Source organism: Prinia subflava (genome assembly GCF_021018805.1).
Source record: "Prinia subflava isolate CZ2003 ecotype Zambia chromosome W unlocalized genomic scaffold, Cam_Psub_1.2 scaffold_2cwr_NEW, whole genome shotgun sequence".
NCBI lineage: Eukaryota > Metazoa > Chordata > Aves > Passeriformes > Cisticolidae > Prinia > Prinia subflava.
The window spans coordinates 3,976,010-3,992,425 of NW_026960607.1; the positions used below are offsets into that span (position 1 = coordinate 3,976,010).

At 41.4% G+C, this 16,416-nt stretch overlaps 2 protein-coding genes across 5 annotated transcripts in view; both read right to left on the reverse strand.

Annotated features, from left to right (window-relative positions):
• Positions 1-2,374: 2,374 nt before the first annotated feature.
• On the reverse strand, positions 2,375-10,890 carry MSMO1 (methylsterol monooxygenase 1). Of its 2 annotated transcripts, none has more exons than XM_063424263.1 (6): positions 10,776-10,890; positions 8,871-9,180; positions 7,685-7,833; positions 6,639-6,765; positions 4,767-4,921; positions 2,375-3,311 (listed from the first exon to the last, which is right to left on the reverse strand). In XM_063424263.1, the coding sequence occupies exons 2-6, from the start codon at positions 9,123-9,125 to the stop codon at positions 3,104-3,106; spliced, it is 894 nt and encodes a 297-aa protein (XP_063280333.1). In that variant the 5' UTR covers positions 9,126-9,180; positions 10,776-10,890; the 3' UTR covers positions 2,375-3,103. The 2 variants fall into 2 exon arrangements, with proteins under 2 accessions (XP_063280333.1, XP_063280334.1); XM_063424264.1 differs by having other exon boundaries at positions 10,769-10,868.
• Positions 10,891-11,738: 848 nt separating this feature from the next.
• KLHL2 (kelch like family member 2) overlaps positions 11,739-16,416 on the reverse strand; it is a 72,271-nt gene continuing 67,593 nt past the window's right edge. For all 3 annotated transcript variants that reach the window (XM_063424312.1, XM_063424313.1, XM_063424315.1), the window contains 3 exons: positions 13,773-13,913; positions 13,491-13,634; positions 11,739-12,853 (listed from right to left, as the gene is read on the reverse strand). In XM_063424312.1, the coding sequence (XP_063280382.1) occupies positions 12,825-12,853; positions 13,491-13,634; positions 13,773-13,913 (314 nt within the window). In that variant the 3' untranslated portion in view covers positions 11,739-12,824. The remainder of the gene's footprint in view (positions 12,854-13,490; positions 13,635-13,772; positions 13,914-16,416) is intronic.

A 16,416-nucleotide genomic window follows, 5' to 3' on the forward strand; every position in this document is an offset into this window, starting at 1 on the left:
ATATGAACACACACAAAACTAGAAAGGCATAATTGTAAAACTACTTCATGGGGATGGGAAGGAAATGGAGAAACAACAGGTTCTGGGCTTTGGGGTTGGAGAAGTACAGGGTTTGGATCGCCTTGCTGTTTGGCCAGAACAGCAAGGGACAGGGGCAGAATAACAGGGAAAGGAGATCATAAAGCAGCATTAACAATTATACAAGGCTGTAAAACTGGTATTACAAATTGACCTTAGCTTAGGGTTTTGGTTTCTTAGCTTACGCTGTGGGACTTGGAAAGTGGAAGGTGGAACTAGGAGCTGGAGGGGAGGCACGTGGCCATGTTGGCCATGCGGCCACAGAGCACATGGCGGCAACTGTGCCGTGCTGGGGTTAGATGGACAGGGTTAACTCTTGGGGGTTTGTTTTAGGGAAGGGGGTTAGCGAGAAGGAGCAGCAAGGGGAGGAGGGAGTAAGGGTGATCACAGAATTTACAAAACCAAGTTTTGGGAGGTGCAGGGCTTGGGCAAAGTTGAAGATTGCTTTTTCTTTCTCTGATGGCTCTCTCGCTGAGTTCTTTTCGCTGCTGTCTAGGGCGTTGACTGCTCGGGCTCGACGGTCTGCACAGTGTGCTTGTTCTGTGGGGCCCTTCCTGCCACCACCACTGGGCAGGGGGAGGGCTGTCTCGGCCTCGGCGCAATGAGCGGCGGGCCGGGTGTTTTCTGCATGGCTTCTCTGGGTGCCAGGGCCCGCGCGCAAGCAGCAGCGGGGCTGGGGCCGTGCTGCACTGGCTGGCAGTGGTAGGACGGCGGCGTGGTGGCTTGCGGGGTCTCTGCGCAGTGGGGGAGTGGCCGCCAGGGGCCGCCAGGGGCCGCGACAGCCCGGGATGGCCGCTCCACCGTAGACGGCACTGAAGCCGTGTTCTGTGGGGTTCTGCGCTGTGCTGGTGTTGCGGTGGTCTATCTTTGTCTCAGGGTCGTTGGTGCTCTTGCCCTACATTGGCGTGTCATTTGTTGTAGTGACACGTGGAGAGGACTCTAAAACTTGGAGGCAGAGCGAGTTTTAAAGTAGGTATGCAGTTTTATTCAGCGCTGGGCGTGATGCGAGATAATTCTCAAAGGCATGCATGCCCCTCACTTTTTACGTTTTTCTTTTATGCTCTAGAATGTTACATATGTATTGAGTTTCACAATACCCTCATGCATATTCATCCTTTGGCTCCCCCCCTCTCCGCTTTGTATGCTAATCAGCTCATCAGTCTTTTGCACCTGCGCAGTTGTCTCTGGTGGTCTTCTCACGAGGGTCTCAGAGGGTCTCAGGGATGAAGGCAGAAGTCTTCCTCTGAGATGAACTTTTGACCCTGCTGCCTTGCGCATGCTCACTGGTGCTCTGGTCACAGTTCAAGCTGTAAGGTCAGTTTTATCTGCCCCCGGGGGTGCAAGGTGGCTGTTATCCTAGTATCTTTGGTTCACTTGCATTCTTGTCTCCTGCTTTGGGTAAACATTCTCCTTCTTATCAAGCATCCTTGCATTCCTACATATTTCTCTTTTTTCTAAGGGCAGCAATACATCATCTGAATGCCTACTCTTTTAATGAACTTTTTCTAATTTCTAGGATTAATATCCTCTCATTTCCAATATCATTTTTCAGTAGTTTAGATTTGGGGGGGCTCCCGGGGAGGGTTCCCCAGGAGTCCCCCGGGCTCTAGGTTCGTGGGTGTTCACATGCAGGCAGGCAAGGAGAGTCTAGATGGCTGGTGAAGTGCTGATGAGATGAGGATTTATTTGGAGTTCGACCCCAGGAAGGCAGCATGGTCACTGAGGGAGAGGAGAGAGGAGGGGGAGAGAGGGAAGGGGAGAAGGAAGGGGAGAGGAGCAGAGCCTCCGGAGGCCTCCAGGGCAAAAAGAGAGCGAGCCCTCTCCATTTGCACCTTTAACAGAGAGATTCAAAATGGCCGCAGATAGATCTTCAGGCCAATGAGGTTACAGACACATGATACTGCAGGGGAGGTTACAGACTTGGGATAAACCATACACTTTCCAGGGGTGAGCCAGAGCATACCATTTCAATAAAATGCAATTCCACAGTGCAACTCTAGTAGATTTTGAGATTCTAGCTTGATCAAGCTGTAGCCTGAGAATGCACTCATCCCAAAAGATGTTGCTACGTTGAGCACTTATGTATCCAAGTCCTTCAAAACAAAAACCAGCAGAATTCACGTCCTCCATTTCCATTTCTTACTGCTGCCTCTGTAAGTAGTTTAACAGATGGCACTGCTGCAAACCATCCTAATAAATAATGCTTCATTAAAGAGATGAAGAGTAAGACCCTGTATCCTCTATGGTTTTACCACAGCTTTGTGTCTAAAAGCATATGAAAAGTATAATACATGCATCAAACCAAACCACATTTATTTCATCAGTCACAAGTGCAAATATAGCAACAAATTGGATCAGCAAATTACAACACATAGAGAAGAATGTAATGTAAATGCTAAGTACACTGACAGACCAACCTCAAGAGAGCAGCAAAACCCAGTGTCTTCAAATAAAAACTTCTATTCTTTTTACCTGCAATCTAAAATAATAAATCTAGACCAGGAATATCTCTGATAATTCATGTTTAGCCAGGTATTGTTATTAGCAGTTCACATTATCCAGTGTGCAAAAGACCTGTCAAAGCTTCCTAGTAACAGACGTTTTGGTTTTAAGCAACTTTTACTCAATATTTAAATAATACAGTGCTGATGCTAGTTAATATCTTCTGCTATTTGATATTATAAATTTAAGAATATATATTTAAAAAAACTAAGACCAACTTCATTGTAAATACATAATTCTACCTGGATCCAAAAACGGGCAACATTATAGATAAAAGTGATTTTTTTCTTGTAAAAAAAAAAAAAGACACAAGTCACTGCTGTTTTTTCCATCATCTTTAAATCTGTAGTTAAAATATATGCAGTACTTATGTAAAATAGAAAACATTCCCATTAGAAAGACACTGCAATTCAATTAGCTGTATTTCCCTACCCCTTAGTAGCCAGGGAACACGATTTATGCTAAACACTCAATCACTGTTTTGCTTTACAGAAATGCAAAAGTTGACTTTTACACTGGAAATTTAGTTAGCCTTCTTCTTTGTTATGCATTGTTTCTTCTTCTCTTTTTCTTGATAGGCAATGAATTGAGAGTCTGTACCAAAGAGTCTGTCCCACCATATGAAGGTCGAGGCGTAGTTGCCAATAAAGTTCATGTGATGGAAATCGTGGAAACGGGCCCCAGCATAAAAAGGCACCAAATGAAGGGGGTTCAGTGGGACATCGTAGCCACTACAGGGCAGAGAAAAAAGAAAAAATAACCAGGGTAAGGGTTTTTCTGAGAAGTAAACTACAAAATATAGACAGTAACTTGTCATTTTTTATGAAAGAAAAATATTTTATAGCATTCTAAGGTCTTAAGGTAATCACAATGATATTAGCTTAGCTTGGAAACAAGTTCCCTCCAGTCCTAGCCAAATGACTGTAAATTATCCCACAATGCCTTTGGCACTTGCTTTTCAGCTCAGTTTACTAGCCAATACAAAAAAAATTTAAGCAGGTAACAAAAAAATCACAGTGGCTGCCTTCCTGCTGTCTTAGCAGTTTTAAGTATGAATGACTTTAGGAAGGAGGAAGAAGTAACATTAAAGTGCAAGCTATGGCCATCAGCACAGCAGCTCATCAGAGAGCATCTCAAATCAACAATCGTTGTATGCCTACTCTTATTTTCAGCTTACTGCAAGTTCTTCAAATATTTAAAGTCCAAATATATGATTAAAGGAAGATTAAAAGAAGAACAGTGTGCTCTAGAGGGATTCCAACTACTTTGCTCTGTAGTACTGGAAAGCCTCTTACCACCACCTAGTGGGGAGAGTGCAAGGCAATCCATTATAAAGCCCTCATGTGGAGAACAAACTAAAATGATAATTATAATAGGAAATTCGTATTTTGTAGCAATGAGTTTATGGTATGTCACAACATATACTTTGGAAAGTCTACAAGGCAAACAACTAAACCTGGAATGCTTTATACCATGAATTTACAGGTAGCTTATGTTCCACTGAAACACCTGACACTCAACTTGCAGTAAGACACCATCTGCTTCATAATGTATTTACAAATACTAGGTCAAGTGTTAATAATATAATTTCAAAAATAAACTTAGTGTCCCCTGCCTCTTGAACACAGGAAAGAAAAGCTCATTCATTTGTAGACGAATTAAACTAAGCCTGTTGGGATTTGCCTTAAGATTTTGGAGCCAAATTTGAAATAAGTCAGTTCTACTACAGAGACAAGAAATTTATGCATTTGCTTTAAAGAGAGCCAGTGGTCACAGAGCATAAAGTTTCTCTTGAGCAAGAAAACAGTATGAAAAAATATTAAACAGAAAGAACTCTTGGCTAGAATATCATCTTTTGTAATTGATTTTTGGTGTTCCAATATGCATAAGATCACTTGCACACCAAGTATCAATAACCAGACATCCTAATGAGGAGCCTAGCTTCTTTAACCCTCCTTGAGATGCTCTAGCTGATAGTCCACATTCTTTTAATCAGCAAGACCTGCTGCTAACACTACCTCAAAACAGAAAAGAGTGATAACTCCCCAGGTTGTCTCATTCTTTGTAAGACACAGAAAAGCATTTTAGTGCAAAATAAAAAGTCCATGTCAGTGGCAGACAGGTGAGTTTGAGACAGACACAGCACAAGAGAAAAAACAATTATTAACGAGCAATGAGCATCTCACCTGTGTACATCAATGGTTTCCATCAAGCGACAGATCACCCATGCCCACAGAAGAACCACATGGTTACAGAAAACAACAATTCCAATAAAAAAGCCAGCTCCAAGGATGAGTGTTTCCAAAGGATGTGCATATTCTGCTTGCATTCCAAATGGAGACTAGAAAGAGATAACAGACAGGGAACAGTCACCATTTTCAGTTTTATGTACTCCCAAATCAGAAGCACCATTTTGCAATACTCTCCGTTTCCAATTACCACCCAAGACTACAATAGGACAAACGGAACAATGTTGTGGGCAAAGGGAATGGTATGACTGAGCAAGGGCTATAACACACGTACTTAGCTCTTCTTTGGAAAAACAGGATTCCAAGATCATAAGGATTATCACTCTATTAGTGATTCCAAACACTTCATTACTATTTGAAAAATTGAAAACTTTTATTCAGGCTTACCATCACCCCAGGTCAAAGCGTTATTTCAGGAATATTAAAAGTGTTTGGCAAGCTCCTATTAGCTTTGCTATACATCCAGTCTTGGAAGCAGAAGAAAGAAGGAAGCCAAAATATTCTCAGAAGCAGGACTCACTTAGAAATTTATTATCAAAATAATAATTAAAAATCCCTCATCTTTGACCATTTTTTAAAATAAATTTGTACCCCTCAAATGTTATTTTGAGATTGATATAAAACATTTTCTCTCATATACACACACACACCCCCCCCAGTCATTCCTACATTTGGTTTAGCAAAAAAAGACATTCCAAAGAGTTTACAATCATAGAACACCATACACAGAGAACAGTTTAAAAAAAATTAACCAAATACTGAAGGTAATAAATAAGATCATCAGGAAAAAAAAAAATGAAGTCCACTTTGTCTTAAGGGATACTTTAAAAACATCTCTTTTTACTGTCAGGAAAAGTTTTTAGTGAAACAGCCATTAGGCTACAGATCACTTCTGTGAGAACTGCTAACCACTCCCAAGAATAGTGGCCAAAAGCTGCTCCAGCTAGAGACCTGAGGGGCTGCCAAGAGCAAGAGGAAGAGAGCAGCTGCTGCTGCAGATGTCTGCACATATGCATGCATCAGTCCACACCAAGCTCCTCTATTGTTGGCAGCATGCATAAAGCATCCCTGACACAGCATTTTTGGCACAGTCTAGGTTATACATAGCAGCACAGAAACACACAGCTCTAACTCCTGGGCTCCACAGGCAGTGCCACCTAAACAGTGATATCATCTACAAAGTGCAAGCACTGCTGGATCCTGCCTGGCTCCAGCCAAGTGTGGTTCATTGCCTGGTGCTCAGTGCCAGCTCCAACACACTAGATGCAGAACCACCCAAAATGTGTGCTCTAGATATACTTGTGTATTTGAATTGCACAATGGGCTATACTAATTCCAGAGGCGCTCATCCAGAGCTGCAATCTCTTCCTTGAATCAAGTACATGATGCACACACCCGGGTTGTGCAAGAGCTGCCTGTCTGATCACGTTCTGGGGATGCATATGCTCTGGGTAACAGCCCATGTGGTGGGGAACTGATGAACAACCAAATCCAGACATCAACTGTTTCCTTTTCCCTAGCAATGAGACCTATATGTGCATTTTTAAAAGTCCACTTCACCTTGCTCATAGATATGATCAAACTTTACCCAGAGTGTGATCTGTCACTTCACTGAAATGAAATCAAATTACAGGAGATGTTTTCAGAAACAAAATGGACGACTGTTCTTGACAAAGTACCCAAGAAAAGGCTTTTAACCACACTGTCAAAGGAATGCAAAATTCTTAGGTCTTTCAAACCAGATAAAGTAAGTTCTGTGAAATATATACTAAAATCTACTAATAAAGAAAAAAATCAAGTAATACATACAACAAACTCATGGTGAACCTTATGGATATATTTGTATATTCTCTTGTGATGCAGCAATCTGTGCAGAAAATAGTGCCAGGCATCCTCAATCACTGCACATCCAAAACACTGGGCAACCAGAACATACCTTTAAAAAGCAGAAGATCTATTAGTTATAGAAAATACTAGCAAACATATGCTCCTGAAAGAGAAAATAGTTTATATGCCAATAATGGTCAGAAATGTTTATACCTATTACAGACTGAATAGCAGTGCGCTACTTTTTTAACATGGTAAAAATATTAATTACCAGGTAAAAAGGCTGTGGTGCTTATCAGCTCATCCGTTGATATGCTGAAGTGAGTTAGCATATGTTAACTCACTTCAGTTAGTGTCAGGTTAACTCACAGTTAGTGTAACAAGCTGTGATTTCAATATTACAAATGCACTCTACAGAAAATGACCACAGACTGTGAGACCTTGATAAAAAACATAAGAGCTGCATCAGCCATCTACACCAGAGAGCAACCAGCTCTCCAAGAAAGATGACCTTCTGTGATAAAAAACTACTGTTGGTGTGGGGGGTGGGAGAGAAGGGGGCACTTATAGCTAATCCAGCTTTGTTCAAAAGCCCATCAGCTCAGCGCAAGAAAAGAAGACTGAAGGTGGTACATTCTCTCCTTTGAGGAAAACTTTACTGCTATGATATAAAACAAGGTGAAAGGTAGAGACACTTAGGAGGAATAAGAAAGTTTAGATAAATAGAACCCCCAGAAAGTCCAACATTTAACCCACCCCACCAAGAACCTTGCTTTGCTTCCCTAAACTCCCTCCTAATCCCTCTTCTCTGCTAAAGATTAGAACAGCTTGGGACCATTTAAAAAATTTTAGAATATTCTAATTAGCTCTTACAGCAGCTAAGCATCAAATGAAGGATGATTAACAAACACAATTTACATTGCCAAAAAATTATTTCCTATTAGAGTTGACAACGCTAATGGTTAAATATTCTGCCTCCAGCTGTACGTATGTAACTCAGCATCATCATATCAGAAAAATCTACGCACCATCTCGGCATCTCTTCCCACCCATATGGGATGTTAAAATACTCTGTGAAGTAATACGTGCCACAAATCAGGGGAAGCTGAATGAAGAAGTGATTGAAGAGGAGGGTTTTGAAACACTTCCACTGTTTTTCCCATGTTTCTGGTTTATCCTAAAATGAAGTGAAAAGAATTGATTGTATTACATGTTTCTATTGCATGCAAGTGAAGTGCTCCAAAAATTCATTCGGAGTCAGTTTAATTTCACCTTGGAAGACAGATAACATGCCTTCCAGTAAATACAGATTAACTCAGGCAACACAAACAACATGGGATTGGATTCAGTTTTATCAAAACCTCATTTTTCTAGGCTTGTGTTTTAAGATAAGCTGTCTTGTCAGTCACCTCCAAGCAATTTTTGTTTTTTCAGTGTTTATAGTTAGCAGGAATATTTGATACTCAACAGTCTAACACAATCCAAGTTTGCTTTCCTTCTTCACCCCACAGAATGCATTTCCATTGCTAAAATAATACAAAGAGAGGCTGAAGATACAAGCTTGTGAAGAAATAATTGTCTTGAAAACATTCAATTTTTACAGGGAGACATTCTACCAACTACTGCAACAAATTCAGAAGCTGGTGTTATTAATTTCTGACTCAAATTGTAATGAACTAGGGGAAAACAATGATCTTTAGATACTGGATGTGCCTTTTCCTCCTATTAGGAGGGTGCAATCCATCCCAGGCTTTCTTCATTGCCAAAATATCTCAAAATCCTTTCAAGAGGATGTGCATAGAGGTAGTTTGAAGAAGAACACTGCTGTTAAATAAGCTCACTATGTAATTATTTTATACTACTAAGACACATCTCTAACACCAGATGCCAGAATTCCATTCACCTTCCCCTGCTGACATAAAAACTATCTATATAAAACTTTACTAATAGTAAGACTGACATACCCTTTCCTCTTTATAGTACCATGGTGAAAAGCATAACCCTTCCTCAGGAAAAAAACAACTCCTTTTCTTCCCCAAAATCCACTTCTCTTTCTCTCCTCATACACAGAATATTTTTACTTTGTTTTTTCCAGGATGTCCAAATGACAGATGAACTGGAACCATATACACTGAGAACCAGGATACTGTGATTATATGCTCTGCCTGATATGTTCAAAGACAAGTCAGTGTATACTTCATAACTTTCTCTTACCTGTTGAATTTTATACTTCTGCATGTATGGTATAAACTGAAAGATAAATCCTGGTACACAGAGCAAAAAGTATGAAACTTCATGAACTATAAGTGATCCCCAAGTTGCAATCTGGAACTTTGTGTAGTTATCCAGCATGTAATCCCAGGCATTTTTAAATGGTTGCTGCAGGGGATTGTCAGGTAGAAAGGAGTCTATATATTCCACTGCCAGATAAGCAGAGTTCAAGATATTAATGCTGTCATTCATGGCCATGGTTCAATCATAAAACATCACAATTACAGTTCTTCTGTAGTTGTCTGTAAGTAACCTGCAAATTTTAAGAAAAATTCAATAAACAGAAGTTAATCTTCAGAGAAAAAAAAATTACATGACAGAGCTGTTACCTAGTTTTAAAGTAAAAGCTGAGAATGGACAGGAAAGACAGATTCTCTTCATACAGAATAGTCTAAAAGAACAAAGCTTTAGATTGGTTTGAGAGGCAAACCAATTTGATTGGTAATCAGCTCCTAGGTTTTGAGATTATGTCAAGGGAGCAAAAGGATAAAGAAATATTAACTAGCCAAATTTATTTCAAGGCTTTTGCAGGATAATTGTATTCTGTTCTAAAAGAGCAATGGGAAGGTTCAAAAAAGATTTAACAGATTAATTAACCATGATCTCTTGATTATCCAGTCCCATTTTTCTCATGGCTGTGAACCAAAATCCCTGCAAATTACATCAACACAGCAACTGGCTTGAGACAATCCATCTTTCCCTAAGTAATGGACTTTTCCTCACAGCTCCCAAAACCACAGAGGCTGCATTCCTGCAGGTGCCCTGAACTCATGCCATTTCCATAGCCTAGGCTCCTTGTTGGTTTGGCTTGGAAGGGATCTTTAAACATCATTTACAGTCCAACCCTCTTGGGATGAGGAAGGACATTTTTCACGACATCAAATGACTCAAAGCACCATCTCACCTGGCCTTCAAACACTTCCAGGGATGGGGCATACACAACTTTTCTGCTCAACCTATTCCAGTGTCTCAGCACTCTCCTTGTAAAAAATATCATTCTTATGCCAAATCTAAACCTATCCATTTTTAAGAACACTGCCCTGTGCTTCATCACTACAAGTCTTAGCAAAAAGCCCCCTTTATGTACCACAGCAGGGTGTCCCTTGAACCTTCTCTCCAGGCTGCACAACTCCAACTTTTCCAGCCTCTCCCCTTGGTGATGCGTTCTCTGACCATTTCCAGTGCCCTCCTCCAGCCCCCTTTAACAGGTCCATCTTCCACGCTCACACAGGTTTGCAAATCACAGGCCAGAGGACACTGGGCCATCCCCACCTGGTACATTTTGTCTAAATCCGACACAAATCACAGAATCGCAGGCCGGAGAAGAGCTCTGAGATCCTATGACTGTGACCCGCCTATAACCTATGACCCACCCCCACCCGCACCAAGTGCCACATCCAGTCCTTCCTTAAACACCCCCGGGGAGGGTGACTCCATCACCACCTTGAGCAGCCCATTCCGATGTGTAATTACCCTCACATATTGAGCAGCATACCAAGCCAGTATCCAACATTAGTTATTGTTTTTCTTTCTTAGCAACAGCATCACGATGTTTCCACTTCTTAGTAACAGCAAAAGCATCGCAGCAAACGCCAAGGCAGCTCATAGCCCGAGCTCCTGGGCGGACGGACGCGCAAGGCAACTTAACCACTCCCGCCACCCCCGAACAGCGGCAGGGCTGCACCGGGGCTCCTCCGTCCCGCCTGGCACACGCCACCCACGCGCAGGGAACGCCGGGGAGAGATGGGCTCCCACAGAGCCCGCACCCCGGCGCCCGCAGCCCCGCAGCGGCCCCCCTCACCCGCCGAGGCCGCGCTCAGCCCGCGCCCCTCGCCCCTCACCCCTCACCCGGCGGCGGCGGCAGTTCCGTGTGTGCAGCAACACCCGCCGGACTGCCCGGACACCGCGCGCCACCCTTTGGCCGCCGCCGCGGCCCCGCCCGGCGCAACCCCATTGGCCGACGGGCGGCAGCGGCGCAGGGTCAGGCGGGCGGGGGGCGGGGCCGCGGCCGCTGCTCCCGCGCGGCCATTGGCTGGAGGGGTGGAGTGAGGATAGTGAGACTCCGGCGCGCGGCCAATGGGGCGGGAGCGCGGCCGGGTGACGCGCACGACGCCATGGAACGGGGCCCGTGCGCGCCGCCCGCACCGCCCGCACCGCCCGCTTCCGCGGGGCCCGCCCGGGCGTGGCAGCGGGAGCGGCCCGGGGGAGCGGGATCCGACAGGAGCGGCCCCCGCCGACCCCCGTCGGCGCGCTCAAAGTGCTAGCCTGCAGGAGCGGCGCGGCTGCTGACAGACGGGGTGTCACCCCTGCAGGGGCCTGCGCCCACTCCCTGCTCCCGCGGTAATGAAAAGATTGGAGTACACAGGCGGCGGTGGTGTGTCGTCATGGCAGCAGCGGCCCACAGCTGCATTCACGGGTTGGTGTCATGCGGGTGAGAGTTGTACAACTTAAACAAAAGGTTCCCGTTCAAAGCCTCTGTCTCGCCCCACCTCGTCACACCGCACATGGAATTCGGGCACCTACGTGACTCCCAGCCCTGTCACCAGTGTCACGGCTCAGACGCTTTCACGGGAAGCCAGTGGTGGCCATTCTGCACTCATGGTCAACCACAGCTTTCAGAAACAGACCTGCGGCAAAAACAGTGTTCACATGACTGCTTCCTAAACCTTAATTCTCAATTCGTTGGCATTCAGACCTTTAGAACACAAGCTTCTCCCCGCTCCGTCCCCCCCCCCCACCCCCATCCCAGCTTATTTCACTGATTATTTGGTTTGAGACTTGTATTGAGAAACACAAGTTTTAAGCGACCTGTTGGCATTAGGAAACAATGTACAAACTTTTATTTGAAGAAAATGTCTCAAATATGACAGTAACTTTGGTCATGTTAAAAGGAGGCCATCCAAGAACAAATAAAAATGTGCTGCTTTATAAGCATGGCCATATACAGTATATTCAGATATTGGCTAATAGAAGCTGAGGTTACACGCATAAATAGGCTTTTGTACCATGCAAGTTCAATGCAATTGCATACATTCACTACAAATTATCAGTTATTTTCATGCCAAATCACCTTTTGGATAAAAACATAAAAAAGAAGTAACATCTAAATGTGACCAAAATTGAACAAGAAAAAAAACCCCCGTAAGTACAGACAACATTTTTATTTAAAAGATACTGAAATTACACCTGCTCAAGAAGTGTTATACCGTCTCTGATCTCCTTCAGCGGGAATTAGTGTTAAGCATTGTTACATATCAAAAAATACATCTCTGTTTTACAACATAGTACTGACATATTCAAAGTACTGTGCCAAATTATAAATAGTAAAATCTGGTTTTGAAGAGTTTCAATAGAGAGCAACTTATGCTCACACAAACATATGCACATAGTATAGTTATGTAACAAAAGTTTATAAAAGGAATCAAATTTACCCCATGCCAGTTTGAATTACTGAGGTGGGATTCAATACCTACAATGAAGACTGACAGTTCATTTCCTTAAATATATTTATTAGTCTCTGGAAAAAATAAGACAAAAATTTACTTTCACCAGAATACACACCATTCTTCACTCACAATCCATTTCTCAGTCATGACTGACAGAAGTCAGTCCTTATGAAAATGTTGGGGTTTTTTTGAAGACCTTGCAATAAAAAAAATGGTCCACCAGACTTCAAAAGTTCAATCAGCTTCTGCTCAACTGCAGAATAATCCTACCCATTGCTTCTACCTAGAGTAATCTTCATCATCTGTCATCTGTAATTGTAGACAGTCACATCTTCCACTGTGACTCAAGGTGCAGCTACAAGTAGAGAAGTGCTTAGATACTCAGTCACTTCAAATATACTTGTTGAAGACTGCTTTTAGTGCATAATCAAGTTCAAAATCCCTTTACTGATCATAATGGTTTGTCAATAACTGTAACACCTAGAGGGAGGGGGAAAAAAAAGGGATAAATATTTAGGCAATATTTTTTTTAATCACAAAAAGGAAAATTTAATATGACACGTTGCAATTAGCATTTAACTGTGCACCAACAACAATGTACATATTTTTCCCTATTTCCCACATTTCTCTTTGACACAAAGCTGTCTGAATCAGTGCAAAGTTCTGAAAGTTTCTGACTTGAAAAAAACCTGCCACTAATCAAGTTTAATTTGCTATCAATGAAATATATCCTTAACATTCACTTAAATAACCCATTTGAAAAACTGCAGTTATTGAAGGAAAAGATTCCTGAAACAGCTCATTTTCTCAATATCAAATCCGAAAGAACTTCAGAATTGAACCCCTTAGACTGAGACACATGTATTCTTGTTAAAAAAACTGGTCATACCAGAATCATCTTTCTGACTCACCACTTATGTGCTAAATCCTTTTTGAATACACTTTAATCCCTTTTTTCCTTGTAGTGAGTAATTATTTGAAGTCATCATTCAAAATGTACCATCAGATTCTTCCTACCCATTTTATCATCTTAGATTTTACCTTAGACAAGACTGTTTGGATGCTTTGCCAAATGTTATACCTTAAAAAGTCTATTAAAATTATCTAAATGCCTTACCTGCATAGCTCCTTCCTGTACTCATACAAGATGACACAACTGTCCATTTATCAGTTGTTGGATTATAATACTCCACTGTTGATAAATTACAGGAACCGTCATCTCCTCCAACTACATACAAGAGACCATTTACAGCACAAACACCTAAAAGCAGGAAACCAGAATGAAAATTAGTAATTGACTTACACCCCCCCAAGCATGTTTCTTATGAAAGTAGCAGAAATCCAGATACATGCCATTCACAGTCGACATTGGCACAATTTTAGTCATTGTTGCACATACCTGCATTCCTTCTGCACATGTTCATGTCTGCAACCTGCTTCCAGGTACTGGCAATGGGGTCAAACACTTCAACACTTTTTCTTACTAAAGGACCATCATGACCACCTACTGCATACAATAAATTGTTTAACACACCAACACCTGCAAACATATGAAAATACACAGAATTAACCAGAAAACTATTTGAATGATACAAAGGAGAAACAACAAATATGTCAGCTAACATAAATCCTTCATTAAGTCAATGTTGGAAACTATTTCAGAAAACATTTGAGTCAGGATGCATTAAAGCAGAGAGACAGTAACTACAGCAAGACACTGATAAAATGCCTTGCATACCCATCTACCATATTGCAGCATACAAAGACCAGAGCTGTTCTGCAACAGAAGATTTAGAAAATTTTGGACAAAAAATGACGTGCAGGAAAATGAGGCTTGTTGAAATTTAGGACTAATTAGAAGTGACAGTAAATGAGACAATGTGCTCAGCCAGCATAACAGAAATCTGACAAGATGGTAAAGTGTAAGTGAACTTTTAGAAAGTAAAAACTGAGCAGTACAGAGGATAAAAGCTGAATGGATAGACATTATACAGTAGGGAAGTTTCCACTGAAGTGTTGGAATACCTTGTAAACAGATGGAACAAAAAAACAGTTAGCAGTGAGTACCTTCTCTGGGATTTGAAGAACACCAAGCGTCTTTGAACCAAGCTTCGGTTATCAAAATATCCAAAAGGATATTAAAGGGTGTCCTTTAATCCTAAGGTCTCCTTTACTTTACAACAAAATTTAATCAATCTGTGAGCTTGGAATAAAGGAGTGAGTAAAGCTAGTTCTATCTACTTGCTATTTGGGCTGCACATGAAAAGATAGAAATGGGGGAAGCAGAAAGAAATGCCTGTTTATTTATTCCTTCCTTTATAATGCATTATTAGAACCCAAACATGATAAATTTCAGAAACGTTGGGGGTTTTTTTGCATTAAAACTTCTGAGTGATGGACCATAAAGACAACTAAAAAAGCACTGCTATGAAAGTATACTGGGAAATCTAATAAATGCCACATTTAAGACTATGAAACTCAAAGCAGAGATACAGATTTGCAAATATAGCTCATAAAGTATTTAATGGAAAGGGAACCACTTAAAATCTTTTTAAAGGGACACAACAAATATGAATGCAAAAAATCAGATAATTCCCTCAAAGAAAAAAAAATATTGGAGGTCAAAAACAAAAACGAGGGGAAAAAAAAAGAATAAAAAAGAGAACCCTGAGACCTTAATAACCAGCTGAAATATCTTTTAAAATATATCACTAAATTTGTATTCAAGAGCCATTTCTTTAAGTGGAGAGAAATGACTCCTGCTGTAATGACTAAATTTTCTTATTAAAGAGATTGATTTTAAAAATTAAAAGAAGAGAGGAAGGAAACATGGAAGCTAATTGGTACTGTAAATTTGAAAAATAGCTTCTTGATAGGACACTTATAAATCATGCTATTTAGTGCTTTATCAGTGATATTCACTACTAGCATTTCTCCATATCCTTCCTGGTTTATTTAATTCCTCTTTAATTGCTATTTTTCTAGCTATCATGCCACAGTATAGTATGACAACTTTTCTTTCTCCCACTCTGATCACACTTTATTAGACAAGATAGTACAACATTCATCTTTTATAGAATTAAACATTACAGAGCTAGAAGGAGGGCTATGCTTTTCAGTTTAAATATTGGATGTGATATAAATCCCCCCACCCATGCTTTCAATAGAATTACTGGCCTTCCTATTCAGTGTGTAGAGCTTTCCCTCTGCCACACTGCCACTTTTTTCTTTCATAGCTCCTTAATTTTAATAATGTCTTTTGTTCCTCCATGGTGCTTCATTTTCCCTTAATCCCACACCCAGTTTCCAGGTCCTACCTTATTTCTTGCTCCTTCCGTCTGTATCCTCTTGTTGCCGTCTTCTGAGTTCTCCTGTCTTTATTTCTTTCCTGCCCATTTTTCAGGACCCTGTCTTATATCTCTCAGCCCTCCCAAATGGCCTATATCTGGATCTGAAGTTCCTTCTCCCAATATGTTGCTGGAAACAGATCTGTCCCCGTATTGATCAACTGAGAAGCAGTGGGTACTAAAGAAGAGTAACTGAGGGTTAACCTCTGAAAAGTTGCTTTTGAGTGAAGCTGAAGCAGTAGGAACAGAAGAGCTGAGCTTAAGTTCTTTGAGATGACCAGACATCCAAACGTTTAATACAGAAACTTGTAGTTATGTTAGCCCCCATAACACCACCAGGACTGATTGCCAGTTGAAGCAGTTCTGGTGGGTTTGGCTATTTGGCCTCTACAGCCAAGCTCAATCAACAGTCATGATTTTCACATTACCACTCACTCCTCCGCCATACAGAAATATAATTTTTCACGTATTTAACAGAGTGGCACAGAAAAATGTTGATTATTTTACTCAATTATATGAATCTGGAATAACTGTCTACATTTAGTTTTCCTCTCCATTTTTTTTTTATCAGTTGACCAGGTAAAAGGCAGAGAGAGTTGAGTAAGCAACACAGGGACAAGGGAAGAGAGGAGAAGGGCAGGAAGATCCCAGCAGTTAGTATATTTAAGGAACTAAATTTCAGAGTTGTAGAAGAAA